The 17074-nt window shown below is 63.0% G+C and overlaps 1 protein-coding gene across 9 annotated transcripts in view; it reads right to left on the reverse strand.

The window, feature by feature from the left end:
• KCNQ2 (potassium voltage-gated channel subfamily Q member 2) overlaps nucleotides 1-10588 on the reverse strand; it is a 47002-nt gene extending 36414 nt beyond the window's left edge. For 3 of the 9 annotated variants that reach the window (XM_036323312.1, XM_036323311.1, XM_036323310.1), the window contains exon 1: nucleotides 9574-10588. In XM_036323312.1, coding sequence (XP_036179205.1) covers nucleotides 9574-9869 — 296 coding nt within the window. In that variant the 5' untranslated portion in view covers nucleotides 9870-10588. The remainder of the gene's footprint in view (nucleotides 1-9573) is intronic. The other 6 variants (XM_036323318.1, XM_036323315.1, XM_036323314.1 and 3 more) reach the window with 4 other exon arrangements.
• Between the last annotated feature and the right edge of the window lie 6486 nt (nucleotides 10589-17074).

Raw genomic sequence — 17074 nt, forward strand, 5'->3', positions numbered from 1 at the left:
TCTGAGGGTGGAAGGTTCTGGTGGCTCCCACCTGGGCCTAAGGGTGTAGGGAGGAAACACAGGCAAGCGCCCGGGACCCTGTATGCAGCGCATGCTCAATAACTGGCTCGGGCCTGGGAGTCCACGACTTAAGAGGCCCCAGATCCTCGGGTCCGGCTCCTGTCTCAGCATTTGAAGCCTCCACCAGCAGCCTTGGCTGGCCTGTGCCCCACCCCCACTGGCAGCCCCTCCCCTGCTGGCCTGACAGCCCGTCCACGTCCACAGCCTTTTCACACCGACCCCTCATCCAGCCCTTCTCTCCCAAAACCAGGGCAGGAAGGTGCTCTCAGGGGACCCAGGATGGCCAGCATCCCTCCCAAGCCTCGGCCACGGGCTCTTTCCAGGACAGGGGGTGTGGAGGTCGGGGTCCTACCCTCCTCCAGGAAGAGCAGGCCTCTGGGAGAGGCCTAGTGCCCCGGCAGCTGCGGCCTGTGTGGAGGGCTGTCCCTGGCAGCCAGGCCTGGCAGGAACCCGCCATCTCCGCACGCAGCAAAGGCGGCTTCCCCAGGGCCTTCCAGGCGACCCCCAGAGACAGTGGCTGCACCTGGGTGACTGGCTCCCTATTAGTCACCTGTCCGAACTCAGACCACAGGGCTGGACAACGGCTCTCCTGAGTGCCTCCCCACCACATCAGAGCCCACCCCCTGCCCGCCCACACACATCCGGGCAGCAGCCACCCCGTCTGGGCCTCCTCACCCCCAGCCCCACCTCCACAGAGACAACGACCCCCACCAGGGGTCCTCGTGCACATCCCTCTCCCTCCCAAGACCTCACGCATCTCGGCTCCTCTCCACCCGGGGCCTTGACTGTCCCATCTCTCCAGGTGCCCACGGAGCCAGAGCCAGAGGAAGAGCACGCACCTCCTCTCAGCCTGCTGGCCAGCTCCCCCCCCCCCCGCCCCCCCCGCACCAGCGCCTGTGCACACTCCTCTGCTGCCTGGGACTCTCCTGCCCCGCATCCATCACAGCCGCCACCCCTGTCTCCCAGGGTTCCTTTTCAACATCAGCTTCCCCAAGAGGCTACCCAGCACCCAACTCTTTCCAGTTTACTCTCCAGGGGTAGGGGGTCCTGACCCCTCTGAGCAGGGGTCCGCTGCTCTCCTCACCTGCTCTGCTCCCAGGCTCCCCAAGTGCACAGCAAAACCCACACACAGGGGCAGCCCCCACATGCTGCTGAGGGGCGGCCGAAACTGCCCTCGCCGTGGTCAGATCCAGCTTCAGAGCCAAAGCCCAAGCCCCACTCAGACTGTAGGGCCATGCACAGCAGGCTGCGAGGTGGAGGGCGGGGTCTGGGGGGCACTGCCCGCCCCAGAGAGCCCACGATGGGGCAAATGCAACTCATTAAAAAGGCCCCATTCCTGAGGAGTGGCAGCATATGCCGACGCTGGAACAGGGGTGTCACAGTGGCTCACAGGTGGACACGAACAGGTGGGGGGCCTCCGTGTGGGCAAACACCCTCAGCCTCGAGCAGGAAGGATCACGGACAGCGGCTGCCACCTGAGGAACAGACGGTGTGGCTCCAGGGCAGCCAGTCGTCCCCGAGGGCTGAGGAGGGGACACGGGTGGACGGGCTTGGCGTTTTTATGGGGCGATGGGGAAATTTTGAAGCCGGAGAATACGCTCAGCATCACGGAACTGTTTGGTTGGAAATGGTACTTGTGTGTTCTGTGAGTCTCACCACAACTAAAGAGAATGGAGGCAAAGAAACGGAGAGGAAAAAGCGAGACAAGGCCATGCTGGCAGGTCCGAGCCTTCGGGACGCTCTGGTCTGCCCAGGCCAGGCCCTCCCCACCCGTGCCTCAGTTTCCCTCTGTGACAGGACAGGCTTGGGTGGGGAGAGCCATGGGCACCCCCCTACTGGCAAGGGCCCCATCCCTCCCACCAGACCAAGGACACCTGCTCGGGAAGCCTGAGGGGTGACACTGCCATGTCCCCACAGGGGGGTGGCTTCCTGCTGTGGGGGCTCCCCTCACAGAAGTGTCTCCTTCCACAGCTTACACTGAGCTCCGTGTCTGTCAGCTTCAGCCCCACCCCCCAAGTTCACTCTGTGGGCCCAGTCCTGGCCTGTGTCCCCTGGGCCTGCCCGTCCTGAGCTCCCTGCCACACCACCCCCAATGCGGTACCTTTGGGGTTCTGTAAGTCCTTGCTCTGCCAGAGGAGCTGGCCTGAGCAGAGGGCCACCACGGCTGACTCCTGCCCCTGCAGGTCCCACGTCCCCGCCCTGCTGGGCCCTCAGCCTCACACAGGAAGCACCATGCAGGACCAGGGAGGCGGAGGGGGACACTGGCCTCAGCCCCCAGGCTGACAGGACAGCCAGGCCTGCCTCCCCCATGACAGTCTCCCCTAAACTCACCCTAAAGACCCTCCAATCAGTTCTCAGGCTGCCCCCTCATACCTGTGCCCTACAAACGTCTCTAGTGAGTGTCCTCTCAGCCCCGGAGAGAGCACTTCCCCGCCGCAGGCCTCATTGGAACATGCCCCTCCCAGGCCAGCCTTGGTCCCGACTTCCTGGTTGTCACCAGATGTGTGATCACTCAGCGGCCACCCTCCAGACAGCACCACGGCTGCTGTCTCCTCCCCGGAGCCACCAAGGGCCCGGGCAAAGGGGAGCTGGGGACAGGGCGACCTTGTCGCCTGCACGAGGAGGCACCAGCTATGCCTCCATTGGGATTCTTCAAGGACACTGTCATGTACACCACAGCATAGACAGGACCCCAGAGGCTGCGTCCTTTCTTGTGGAAGGAATGCACAGCCAAGCCCACATGCTTGCGAATAACTCAGGAGGGTGAGCAATCTTCCTTGCGTTTTCCAGCATCTTTCCAATTTCCTACGGTGGTTATTGTCATTTTTGCCATCAGAAAAGGTAATAAACCATAACCAAGTGTTTCAGAGGCCGTGGCATCCCGTTGCTCAGACAGAGTGGCACTGTCGGCCCGCTGCCTGGGTCAGACACCAACTTCCTTCCCCAGATGGTGCTCACCTCTCAGCTCATTAACGCCCCGTCAGAGAGGAGGCTCTCTGGGGAGCAGAGGTCCTGTGAGCACAAAGGGCTGGATCTGGAGTCGGAAGCAAGAGATCCAGATGAGCAGCCCCTTCCCCAGCACCAGTGGGGCCAAGCCCCACTCCAGGAGGGCCGGGCCGGCTGCTGCCCAAACGGAGAGACAGCCATGAGCTCGTGTTCAGGACCACGACCAGCGCCCGGCTCGGCCCTCTCCCTCAGCATACTGGGCTGGAAGCCACCGCGTCCTCATGAAGGCTGGGTCTCTCTGGGTGAACAAACTTCTCAACTCCTGTGGACCCATTCAGGCTCCCGTGACAACCTGTCCACCAGGGGCCCAGCTCAGTGCCCTGCACACAGGACGCAGACACCAGCTGGCAAAGTGCTTGCCCAGGCTCCTCCCACCACCACACCCCTGCCGAGGGACCAGCTTCTGGAAACGATTCACCACCTCCCCACACCTGGGCTCCCAGGAGAACATGGCCTCATCCTCCTGCAAGCTTCAAGTACTCTTTCCAAACCTAAATAGGAAAGCAAACTCTAAGTTCTAAGCTGTCTAGTTAAGTGAAGACGGAGGGGCCATGTAGGGCTGGAGCCGAGTGGACAGGACCTGGGGGAGGGAGGGGCCTACACTCTGCAGAATGATCCAGAAGGAACACCATCCAATATCCCGGAGACGAAATTCAGACTCGGGGCTGGCAGCCTGGGACTCACCCACCCTCCCATTTCTCCCAAGTGGAGCAGCCACAGCCGACCATCAGAGCCTCTGCAAGGAGCTGCCACAAAAGGCATGGTCCTGCCTGCCCCAGGGTCCCCTCTCTTTGGCAATGCCTGCTGCTGGGCAGCGGGACAGAGGCTCTGGGCAGCCAGTGGCTGGAGAGAAGCCACAGCCTCCTGGAGGGCAGGCAGGTCACCACCCCTAGCGGGCCTCCCCTCCCTGTATGCGGGGGCCACAGGGGGAAGCTGGGGCCGCTGAAGCCCAGTGCCTGCCAGGCCTGCACTCTGGCTGCCCGCCTTACCTCACCTGGGGCCCCGCAGCTCAATGTCTGGGGCTAAATGACAGCAGGTGTGTGAAGCACCTGAGAGGAATCACATCAAATTCCAACACCCAACGTCTCACCAGTCCCTATAGAATAGGGAGCCGGGAAATGCCTTTCCAAGACCCCCTGTGACTGACCCCACACCTAACCAGAGTTCAGACCTGCTTACAGGAGGAACCCCTCCACTGGGGCTTGCATCCCTGCCCTTCGCCCCCTCCACAGCAGGCTCCCGATGCCGACCAGCCAGCACTCCAGTGAGACAACTCTGAATGGGCTGCAGAAACAGCCACACAAACTTCCTGAGGCAAATCATGTTAGAGGCACCTTATTCTTCTGCAAAGTTGTCCTCACAGCTCCCACTTGGGTCCAGCGGAGCCTCCGGAATGCAGGCCCGAGCAGGGCCCGGGAGTGCCCATCTGAGGGGCACCGAGACCTTCAAGGTCTCCAGCCCTATTTCCTTCCAGATGAATTAAAAGCATGGTCTATGCACTGGTCAGCATGCTCAGTGGTTAGAGCATCAGCCCAAGCACTGAAGGGTCTTGATTCCTGTAAAGGGCACAGTGCCAGTTGGGGCACGTGCATGAGGCAACCAATTGACGCGTTTCTCTCACGTCGATGTTTCTCTCTCTGTCTCCCTGTCCCTTCCACTCTCTCTAAAAATCAATGGAAAGATATCCTCGGCTGAGGATTAACAACAACAAACAAGCATGGTCTGTCTCAGCCTCAAATAACCAACTCCCCAGCCCCCACCCCCAACGCCAGACCAGCCCATGTGCTAAATAAACGGCTCTGACTCTTACTTCACATGAGCGATGCCAGGCTTTAGAAACAGTCATCTCTCTGGCACTGGCTCTCTCCTGCACACTCCCCCCTCACCAGGAGCACGCTCACTGCTGTACCAGCTGCCAGGAAAGCGAGCGAACAGGTCAGCAGGATGCGGGACTGTGGACACCAGCCTGGGCTCAGAGGGGGGATGGGGGCCTGGCCAGGGGCAGGGCAGGCCTGAGTCAGGCCCAGCACCACGGCAGCGTTCTTGGGGGACAATCTTGGGTCTGCTTCTCTTCTTTCTGCCTTGGACCCAAACCGCGGCTGGGGCTCTGCAGGGAGGGCCGGACAGGCGCCGCGCAGTCATAACAGGAAGTGCGCTTCCTCTGCCAGCAATGCCTGTGCGCTGCCACGAAGGAGGCGCATGAGAGAGGCTGCCAGCGCCGTCCGCAGATGGGTGTCAGAAAGCTCAGCTGAGCTCCAGCCTCCTGGCACGCATCTCCCACGCTCCTGGGACAGTCCCATCCAAAGGGGGCTCAGCCTCGCGGCCCACGTGAGCTAGGTCAGCACATGACTAGCCTAAAGGGGGAGGGGCGCCAGACACAGCCTTCGTGGAAACCCAGAGTCCCAGGGCCCATGTGGCTTTTTCTTACGGTCCAGGGGTTCATGGGTACAAGCTGCCCACAGTGGTGTTTTTCCATGTGTGGAGCCTCAGGATGCCAGAATGTCTGCCATCAGCAGAGCAGGAGCATCTCCCAATGCCTGGCAGCGCAGAGCTCCAGTCTCCTTAGGAAAGCAGCCAGTCTCCTGGACAAGCGTCAGACCCAGGCCTCACATCCAAGGGCGCCCTCGTGTCTAAGCAGCAGCCCCGAACCCCTTGGCAACCACAGAGCCAGCTCAAACTGATCCTGTCCTATTTCTAACAAAACCCAAAACCCAAGTTTAAACCTTGGATACACCAGTCATGAGTCACACCTGTGAACCTCACTCCCAAGTCACACTCTGGACACCTCACGGTAGCGCTGTGGACCCTCAGCGGCTGCCCCCACAGAGCCTCAGGCTGGGACAGCATGAGGGCCTGAGCCTTTCAGAAGCGCAGGTGCGCTGTCCAGGAAGACGCGGTGCTGAAACCCTCAAATCCGGCTGGAGCCCTGGGTGGGGAGACAGATTTGAGCACCACCTCCTGTCTCCTTGCCTGTAGACCTCACAATAAAAGACTTTTTCTTTTTTCAAAAAAAGCTGTCCCCAGTGCCACCGTGTTATCTCCCATGCACATCAGGCAGCAGGCCCTTGCTGGCAGTGAGACTTTCACTCAGGCTGCCGGGACTGAGAACTGGCCAAGGCTGGACTGAGGGGCAGGAGGCTGAGGGCGCTGTCAGCCCACGCCAGCCCTTGTCTGCTGGGCCCTCCACACCCCCTTCAGGACGGGGCCCCTCCTGCTGAGCCAGTCATGGTGACGAGCTGCATGGCCGTCACACGCACCCAGCACTGTGCTACCCTCACATTACAGATGAGGAAACTGGGGTTGAGGTCTGGGAGCATCAGTGGAGACAAGGTCCCAGCCAGGCTGGCCCAGAGCCTGCAGTCCCCACCCCCACAGGCCCTCTCCCAAGCACATCCTCTGAACCCCCTTTGAGAAACCCCTGCAAACTCTGGACCCTGTACCTGAAAATCCTCTTACATAGAGAATCCCCCACCTCAGGTGCACAGACCCCCAGGGCCCGAGTCCCGGCCGTGGTGTGAGGGCGGACGTGGAGAGGAGCACTTACAGGGCTGCCGGGCTCCCATGGAAGGGCTGGGTCACTGCTAGGGGTCACTGCTGAGAGGCGACACCTGAGGGAGCCGTGGAAACTCTCAAGCTGCCCTCCCAGAATTCCACCCTGAGCACATGTGTGCCCTGGGGCGCCTGCCCAGGGCCCACTCTCCATCCAGCACAAGCACAGGAAGGACCCTCCGGGGCCTTGGGCGGGGGAGGTCCCAGGTATTTCTGCCAAGGCTGGCCCTCCGACCCCTCCCCCCCCCAACCCCTCCACCCTCCTCCCCCTGCAACTCAGGGACAGCTCCTGTCTCGAGTGCCTCTGGCAAAGCTCACAGGCCAGGAGAGGGATGGCCACAGCTCTGTGCCCAGGCATGTCTGCAGAGAGAGGCCCTTTCGCAGGGGGTGGGCGGGAGGGGGACCTGGCCTGAGGCCCACAAAGCCCAGAGGCCACAGGGCAGTCGCCTCCCTCCCACCTCTGGCAACAGCTGTCCCCTGAGATCCACTGGGACACCCCCATCTTCCAGAAACCAGGTGCGAAGACAAAAGGCTAAAGGGTGACCAAGGAGGGCTCAGTGCTGCCCCAGGCCCAGGATGGGTCTTCACTAGGACTGCCAGCCCCAGACCGTGTCCCCACCCTCCACCAGTTTCCAAGCCCGACGCAGAACCCCCGAGCAGAACCGGCGAGGAGGAGGAGGAACTTGCACTTCATTTAATTAATGAATCCACAAGCCAAAGCATGAGTCAGGCTGTCAGCCCAAGCTGGGGAAGGGAGCAGGGCACCGGGCGGCCACACCCTGGGGGTCAGTGGGCACTGAAGGCTTCCTGTGTCAGGGTGGGGCTGGGATCCATGGATGGCTGGGCACAGGGAGAGTGGAGAATTCCACACCTGGGGACAGGATGACAGGCAATGAGTCACAACAGCAGGACGGCCCTGTCATAGTGGGGAGAGCCCACTGCACCAGCCCTGGGAGTTCATCTCCACCAGACCCTCTGCCCACTTTACTGATAGAATCACTGAGGCCTGCAAAGACTAGACTTAAGCGCCTAAACCAACAACAGCTGCAGATCCCTCCTGCCTATCCCACTCCCCAAGAGAAATCGCCTACCACTGAGCTGTCTTTCCATGAGTCTGAGCCCCCACTGGTGAGCTGGGGGCGACGGGGAGCTCGTGCCCTCGGTAGAGGGGCCGAGGAGGCCTGAGAGGCTGCAGGGCAGGGCTGCCTTGGCAGTGAGGGCTAATGCCACGACGCCCCCCACGCTGCTGGGCCCATACCCTGATTCAGGGCTGCCCAGAGAGAAAACAGAAGAACAGAGCCGGCCCAGGGTCCCCACACACCCTGCTCTCATTCTGAACACGGCCACTCTCAGGAGGCAGTTGGCACAGAGTCGCCCACTTCAGGCCCAAGCAGGGAGAGGCCACCCGGAGGGGACCCCCAGGAAAAGCTGCCAGCCAGGGGCATCTGTGCCCAAAGCATGGCAAACCCTCCAGCACCAGCTGGGCTGTGGGGATGGGCTGTGTATGTACCGGAGGTCACCTCGGGCCAGGACCTGGATGATCACAGCCTGTCCCACCCAGAGGCCCCTGGGCCCCCAGCCAGATGGGAGGGTCCTTGGTAAGCAGACACTGGGCCTTCCGAGGCTGAAGAGCACATCTGAGCAGCCAGCCCAGGAAGAACAGAGCCATCTGGGGGCCCTGGGGCTAATGCTCACCATGCCAGGAGCCCATGCCTCTTGCGATTCCCAGGGCGGCTGGGTGCCAGGGCTGGGGACATAGTCCCCCCAGGACACCTTCCCCACAAGCAGCCTGGCATTTCCCTCCCAGGGCCACCGCCCCCTCCCATGGAGGGTCTGTCCAGACACATGGGCCCAGGTCCCTGGTCACACTCAGTGGGTCACACTCACAAGCACACACCCCTCTCATCCAGGCGGGCATCAGGCCAGGGGGAGGCAGTTTCCCAGAATCTGCCCCTCACTCCCATCCCAAAACGCTCCGCACACAAAATGGCCGAGTGGCCGGCCTGGCTGGGATGGGAGAGTGCCTGCACTCCCAGAGCCCGTGCTCGGAGGACACAGGCACACGCACTCTCAGGCACCACCCACGACACTCATGTGCACAGAGGCCAGCCAGAGGCCACTGGCCCTGACCACCAGGCCTGGGGAACCAACCACCCTTCTCCGGTCAGGGCTGGCAGGCCCCGGCAGCAGCCCCCTCCACCTGGGTGTCCACTCTGCCAAGGAGGGTCAGAGCCTGGGATGCGCAGGGGGCTTCAGGCACACCCCTGCTCCTCCCGCTCGGCTCGCAGCCGCCGCTGCCGCTGCCGCGGAGAGGCCTCAGGGCTGTGCGGGAGAGGGTGGGGGGGAGGGGGCTGTGCGGGAGGGGGGTGGGGAGGGGGGACCCAGGGATGCAGGCAGGGTCAGGGCCAGCTCCAAGCACCAGGGGCAGGACTCAACTTCCCTGAGCTTCGGGTTGGGGGAGGGGAGTCATGTTAGGACCCCTCCCCATTTCAGCAACCCAGAAGCTCTCCCCAGATGGAGTGAGTTGCTTGGGGGGCTGGGGGAGGTAGGCCAGCCCTTCCCCCATCATCCCCTTCCTTGGGGGAGCCCAGCTTAGGGGGACCCCCAGGAGTCCAGATCCAGAGGCAAGACGGGCAGCGCCGCCCTCCCTCCCCGCAGGCCCTTTGTTTGGTGCAATGGCCGTGGGGAGGGGCCTCTCTAGGGCCAAGGAGGGGTGGCTGGGGCTACGCAAACCCCATCCCGCAGGGGAGGGGCTGAGGCAACCCAGCCAAGCCGCAGGGGGGAGGCGGGAGAGGGCGGGGGACAGGCGCCCCCACTCTGATCTGAACCCCGCACCCCAGAACTCCTTCCGGCCTGATCTCTCCAAAAATCTCTCCAGTCTGCGCCCTTCGCTTCACCCGGGGACGCGGTCCCGGCGCGGTCCCAAGCTCCGGCGTGGGCGCGGGGCCGGACACTCACACGTAGGCGTGGTAGATGAAGGCCCAGCCGCGCGGCCGCTCCAGCACGTTGTACAGGGCGTTCTGCAGCTTGCGGTAGAAGGCGTTGCGCTTCGGGGGCTTCCCGGCGCCCACGCCTCCCGCGCGCGGCTTGCTGAGGATGCTGCCGCGCTTGGAGGCCTCGGAGCCGGCGATGAGCAGGGCGCCGTCCCGGGTGCTGTCGGGCGCGCCGGGGTCCAGCCCCACGAAGCCCACCTTGAGCTTCTTCTCCCCGCTCGGGCCGGGGTACACGCCGCCGTTGCGCGACTTCTGCACCATGGTGCCGGCGGCGCCCGGCGGAAGGGGCGCGGACTCAGCGGGGGCGGCACGCTGGGGGCGCCCCGAGCCCAGGCCCCCGGCGCGCGAGCCGCATGGCAGGGGCGGCGGGGGCGGCGGCAGCAGTGGCTCCGCGCTCCAGCCGGCCCGGGCCTCGCGGGGCGGGGGGAGGAGGGGAGACGGGCCGCCACCTCGCTCCGCCCTCCGCCTTGCCCCGCCCCCGTTAACCCCCGCGAAGCCGTGCGGGCCGCGGGAGAGGCGGGAACCGAGAGGAGGCCGGGCTCTGTGCCGCTGGCCAGCCCTTTCCCTCTCCCGCCGCCGCGGCCGCGCGGACGAGAGAACCTGCCCTTGGTCTCCTCTGAGGCGGACAGGACCAGGCGAGCACACGCCCGAGCGGTCCCGGCACCTCCAAGCGGGGCGGGGTGGCTTTCGGGTGGACCGGCCTGACCCCACCCCCACCCCACACTGGCCCTTGCCGGTGCCGGGAGCGTCTAGGCCGGGAGCGTTCCTAAGAGGCGACCTGACCTGGGCGCAGAGGCGGGGCCCTGGCAGAAGAGCCGGGAGCGCGGCTCCCCACCACGGAGGCCGGCCGTGGGCACAGCGATCAGGTGGGCGGAGAGACTCGCCCCTGGAGGCCTGGGCTTTGTCTGCAGACCTGGAGGGGGCCTGAGGCTGCGCCGGGCTGAAGGGGCGAGGACTCCGCCGGGGGCAGCGGGGGCGGCCGGAGCCGGAGCCCAGGCCCGGGCCAGAGCCGCACGCAGGGCCCGGGGGCTCTCGGGACCACCTCCGCCTCTTCCCACACTGGCCCAGCACCGCGGGGTCGGCTACGTGAAAGGCCTGTTCAGAAGGGGTCGCTGTCCAACTGGTAACTTGGCTCAAAAACAGCTCTAGCCCTACCCTTTGGCCTCCAAAGCTAGTAGCCATGTGGCCTGTTTTTTCTTTTTAATTTGACAGAAAACAATGGCCCCTCAGGCACAGGGCTAATTTGTGAGTCATTCAAAGTGTTGGGGTTGGACTGTGCACAAGGGCAGGTCCCAGGGGCCGCACTCCTGACCCCACCTCCGCGCCTACCTGCCCAGTAGTCAACCCCAGGGACTGCACCCTGCGGAGCCCAGACTGAGGACGGAGGCACCAGCCTGGTCCATTCAGAGGGGTTGGGGGGCCGGCTGGATGGCAAAAGGAAAGGAGGGGCGCTCTGCATCCCCACACAGCTGGACCCACAGGGATGGCACCTGGGTGACCCTTGCTCTCACCCTTCAGAGGGCTGGACAAAGTGGCTGCACTCAGATGTGCAAACTCCAGAAGGGGCCGCCACCTGGGTCCCCTGAGACCGGCCAGTCCCTCCCAGGGGAGTCTCTTCTGGGACTCTGATGTGCGAATGAAGTACCCCCTGAAGGACTAGCGATGCTGGGGGTGAGGGGTGAGAGGGAAGCCTGGCTGGGGAGGGGCGGGGAATGACCGCTGGGACCCTCTCTTCTCTCATCTGCAAAGGCGCTGGTAGGTTCCGGGAGGCGTGTCAAGGTGTGAGCCTCTGCTTCCTCTGTTATGATGTCCTTTCAGTGAGCCGGCTCACTGATCATCCATGTCTTCAGTTTTGTGTCCTGTGCATCGTCAGCTGTCTGGTGTCCCCCCAGCACACCTGCAACCCAGGTGAAGCAAGTCATGAACATGTTCAGTTGGGGTGAATTCCATGCAAGTGACAGGAATTCCATTTATTTAAAAACTAGAGGCCCAGCCCTAACCGGTTTGGCTCAGTGGATAGAGCATTGGCCTGCGGACTGAAGGTCCCAGGTTCGATTCTGGTCAAGGGCATGTACCTTCGTTGTGGGTACATCCCCAGTAGCGGGTGTGCAAGAGGCAGCTGATCGATGTTTTTCTCTCATCGATGTTTCTAACTCTCTATCCCTCTCCCTTCCTCTCTGTAAAAAAAAATCAATAAAATATATATTTTTTTAAATAAAAAATAAATAAATAAAAACTAGAGGCCCGATGCACGAAATTCGTGCAAGAGTAGGCCTTCCTTCCCCCGGCTGCTGGCACCGGCTTCCCTCTGGCACCCAGGACCTGGGCTTCCCTCACAGAGGGAGGCCCTGTCCACCTACCGCAGCCCGTCGGTCAGTGTCCTGGGCCTCCCTCTTTGGGCCGATTGTGGAGCCCCCCAATTGATCACCCCGCTGGCCAGTGGCCTGGACCTTTCTCTGCAGGGTGATCATGGGGCGATGGCCGGGCCCTGGACCAATTGCATCACACCCGCCTTGGCTGGCCTGGCACCAGTGGGTGTCAGCGTGGTCCCGGCTGGTCAGTCTGTTGTCCGGCCATTTGGCCGATTTACATATTACGCTTTTATTATATAGGATAGATGGAAAAGCTTCCAGGTTCAAGACATCTTTGCCAAGACAGCAATGAGGATCCAGAGAAGAGTGGAAAATTTCAGGTGCACAGATGCCCAGCTCCAGCCTGGAGAGGCTGCAGCCAGCATGAGCTGCCAAGCAGGGCGCTGTCCGGTCAGCACCTCTGTATGGAACACGGTCCCCAGACCCCCAGTCTCCTCCTCCATCCCCCAGGTCGCCGGCCACACCGAGCAGCCCAGCATAGACCAGTGAGGGAGCTGAGAACCACGGTGGCCACTGTCACCTCCCAGGCCAGCACAGAGGTCTCGGGCATCCACCCACCTCCAGCTCTTGCTCTGTCCCCACCCCACAGGGAGCTCCTTGCCTCTGCACTCATCTCAACACTGCCGTGTCCCACAGGGCTTGGCACCATCAGGCCCCTATGGGTGGTCAGCAGATGTGGCAACTGCTGGTGGCTGAGGCCAGATCAAAGCACGCCAGCACTGTCCCCTCCAGGAATCTGCACAGGGACCCTTCCGAGGTGGTACAGGCACAGCATTTTCTGGAAACCCACTTCTCCCACTCCAGGGGTCCTGACACTTACTCCTTCGGCCCTAACCTGCGACAGGGCAGGGGCTTCTCCTGGCTGGCGGGCCTGGCTCAGTGACATCAGCGGTGAGGCCGGTCCCCTGTTGGCCGCGGAGGGGGCCCAGCTCTGATGCCCTGCTTCTGGGCCCTTTGGGACAGCCATCTGCTGCTCTGTTACATCCCTGTCTGCTCACAAGTCACACAGAAGGTGTTTATTTCCAGTTGGAGTTCCGCGGGCCGGGCTGCGGCCTGAAAAGCAGCTTCCTTTTGCAGCAGCACCAGCACCAGCTCCAGCTCCTGTCTCCTCCCAGGAGAAAGGGAGCGCGCTCCTCCCGGCGCGGCCTGCGGAAACAGATGATCCCGGCAGAGGCCCAGCGGGAAAGCTCACCAGCCCGAGAAACGAGAAATGAGACTTAATTTGGGGAAATGAGGACGGACAGGTTCTCAATCATTTGGCCTGGGTCAGAGTTTGTCATCCTAACACTATCATTTGGGCAACAGGAAGTGCCTGTGCAGACAGCAAGTCCCAGCCCGCCATCCCCCAGGAATTTTCCATTATTAGGAGGAGGTGGGGCTGCATTTATCCAGCTCATGGGGGAGTGGGAAGTGAGAGAAGACTTAACATATGAAAGCATTGACTTTAAAAAACATCTTACACTAAACTCAATAAAAATTTAGACATTTTTCAAAGGATCAGAGTTATCAGCCATCCTCCCAGCCCCTGGCAAACCAGCGAATTGCAGGGGGGAGCTGGCTTGGACTCCTCAGCCACCAGGAACCCATGGACGCCAGGTGTGCACAGCCGGCTGGACAGTGGAGGTAGCCTGGGTGCATGGGGAGGGCGGGCCCTGGAGGCAGCTCCTAAGAGCAAGGGCGGTGCTTGGGAGGTTGTGGGTTTTGTCATTCCCCCCCCACCCCCCCCCGCACAGCCCTTCCCACTCTGTGCACAAGTGAAGTCTGTGACAGCGTCCCTGTGTGCGCAGATGAAGCGTGGGGGCAGACAGGCCACGCTCGTGCACTGCGATGCTGAGAGGGACCGAGTCAGTGCTCAGTGGCTCTTTGACACTCTCCAGATGCCCTCCTCGCCACGGACTCTTCCCCCATGTGATGTGGCCTGTGACGCCCAGACTACCCCACCCACATGCCCCGCCTGCCCCTTCCAGCCCCCATGGCCCACCCGCAAGTCGGTGAAACCCCAGTGGCCTCAAGCAAGCAAAGGAGCCTTTGCCTGCAGTGTTCCCTCCACAGGAATCTGTTCCCGCCACTGGCGCCTGAGGGCCCTGTGCGTCTCCCCAGAGAGGCTCTGCTGTGGCCGCCCTCAAGGGGGGCCTCACTGCTCCCCTCAGCCCTGGTGTCTCATCACAGCCGAAGCTGTTTTACTTATTCACTTGCCTCCTATTCACCTCCCTCCCCGCTAGACAGGGAGCTCAAACTGTGCACAAACCCACACCCTGTGCCCACACCCACACCCTGTGCCCACACCCACACCCTGTGCACACACCCTGTGCCCACACCCAGACCCTGTGCCCACACCCTGTGCCCACACCCACACCCTGTGCCCACACCCACACCCTGTGCACACACCCACACCCTGTGCCCACACCCACACGCTGTGCACACACCCTGAGCACACACCCTGTGCACACACCCACACCCTGTGCCCACACCCACACCCTGTGCCCACACCCTGAGCCCACACCCACACCCTGTGCCCACACCCACACCCTGTGCCCACACCCACACCCTGTGCCCACACCCACACGCTGTGCACACACCCTGCGCACACACCCTGTGCCCACACCCACACCCTGTGCCCACACCCACACCCTGTGCCCACACCCACACCCTGTGCACACACCCACACCCTGTGCACACACCCACACCCTGTGCCCACACCCACACCCTGTGCCCACACCCACACCCTGTGCCACACCCACCCTGTGCACACACCCTGCGCACACACCCTGTGCCCACACCCACACCCTGTGCCCACACCCACACCCTGTGCCCACACCCACACCCTGTGCCCACACCCACACCCTGTGCACACACCCACACCCTGTGCCCACACCCACACCCTGTGCACACACCCACACCCTGTGCCCACACCCACACCCTGTGCCCACACCCACACCCTGTGCCCACACCCACACCCTGTGCCCACACCCACACCCTGTGCCCACACCCACACCCTGTGCACACACCCACACCCTGTGCCCACACCCACACCCTGTGCCCACACCCACACCCTGTGCACACACCCACACCCTGTGCCCACACCCACACCCTGAGCACACACCCACACCCTGTGCCCACACCCACACCCTGAGCCCACACCCACACCCTGTGCACACACCCACACCCTGTGCACACACCCACACCCTGTGCACACACCCACACCCTGTGCCCACACCCACACCCTGTGCACACACCCACACCCTGTGCCCACACCCACACCCTGTGCCCACACCCACACCCTGTGCACACACCCACACCCTGTGCACACACCCACACCCTGTGCCCACACCCACACCCTGTGCACACACCCACACGCTGTGCACACACCCACACCCTGTGCACACACCCACACCCTGAGCCCACACCCACACCCTGTGCACACACCCACACCCTGTGCACACACCCACACCCTGAGCCCACACCCACACCCTGTGCACACACCCACACCCTGTGCACACACCCACACCCTGAGCACACACCCACACGCTGTGTACACACCCACACGCTGTGCACACACCCACACGCTGTGCACACACCCACACCCTGTGCCCACACCCTGTGCCCACACCCTGTGCACACACCCACACCCTGTGCACACACCCACACCCTGAGCCCACACCCACACGCTGTGCACACACCCTGCGCACACACCCTGTGCACACACCCACACCCTGTGCACACACCCTGCGCACACACCCTGTGCACACACCCTGTGCACACACCCACACCCTGTGCACACACCCTGCGCACACACCCTGTGCACACACCCACACCCTGTGCCCACACCCACACCCTGTGCACACACCCTGCGCACACACCCTGTGCACACACCCACACGCTGTGCACACACCCACACGCTGTGCACACACCCACACCCTGTGCACACACCCACACCCTGTGCCCACACCCACACGCTGTGCACACACCCACACCCTGTGCCCACACCCACACGCTGTGCCCACACCCACACCCTGTGCCCACACCCACACCCTGAGCCCACACCCACACGCTGTGCCCACACCCACACCCTGAGCCCACACCCACACGCTGTGCCCACACCCACACCCTGTGCCCACACCCACACCCTGTGCCCACACCCACACCCTGTGCACACACCCACACGCTGTGCACACACCCACACCCTGTGCCCACACCCACACCCTGTGCCCACACCCACACGCTGTGCACACACCCACACCCTGTGCCCACACCCACACCCTGTGCCCACACCCACACGCTGTGCACACACCCACACGCTGTGCCCACACCCACACCCTGTGCCCACACCCACACCCTGTGCACACACACCCTGTGCCCACACCCACACCCTGTGCCCACACCCACACCCTGTGCCCACACCCACACCCTGTGCTCACACCCACACCCTGTGCACACACCCACACCCTGTGCACACACCCACACCCTGTGCCCACACCCACACCCTGTGCACACACCCACACCCTGTGCCCACACCCACACCCTGTGCCCACACCCACACCCTGTGCCCACACCCACACCCTGTGCACACACCCACACCCTGTGCACACACCCACACCCTGTGCACACACCCACACCCTGTGCCCACACCCACACCCTGTGCACACACCCTGTGCACACACCCACACCCTGTACCCACACCCACACGCTGTGCACACACCCTGCGCACACACCCTGTGCACACACCCAGACCCTGTGCCCACACCCTGTGCCCACACCCACACCCTGTGCCCACACCCACACCCTGTGCACACACCCACACCCTGTGCACACACCCACACGCTGTGCACACACCCACACGCTGTGCACACACCCGCACCCTGTGCCCACACCCACACCCTGTGCACACACCCACACGCTGTGCACACACCCACACGCTGTGCACACACCCACACCCTGTGCACACACCCACACCCTGTGCACACACCCACACGCTGTGCACACACCCACACGCTGTGCACACACCCGCACCCTGTGCCCACACCCACACCCTGTGCCCACACCCACACCCTGTGCACACACCCACACGCTGTGCACACACCCACACCCTGTGCA

Source organism: Myotis myotis, unplaced genomic scaffold (genome assembly GCF_014108235.1).
Source record: "Myotis myotis isolate mMyoMyo1 unplaced genomic scaffold, mMyoMyo1.p scaffold_m19_p_9, whole genome shotgun sequence".
NCBI classification, from domain to species: Eukaryota; Metazoa; Chordata; class Mammalia; order Chiroptera; family Vespertilionidae; genus Myotis; species Myotis myotis.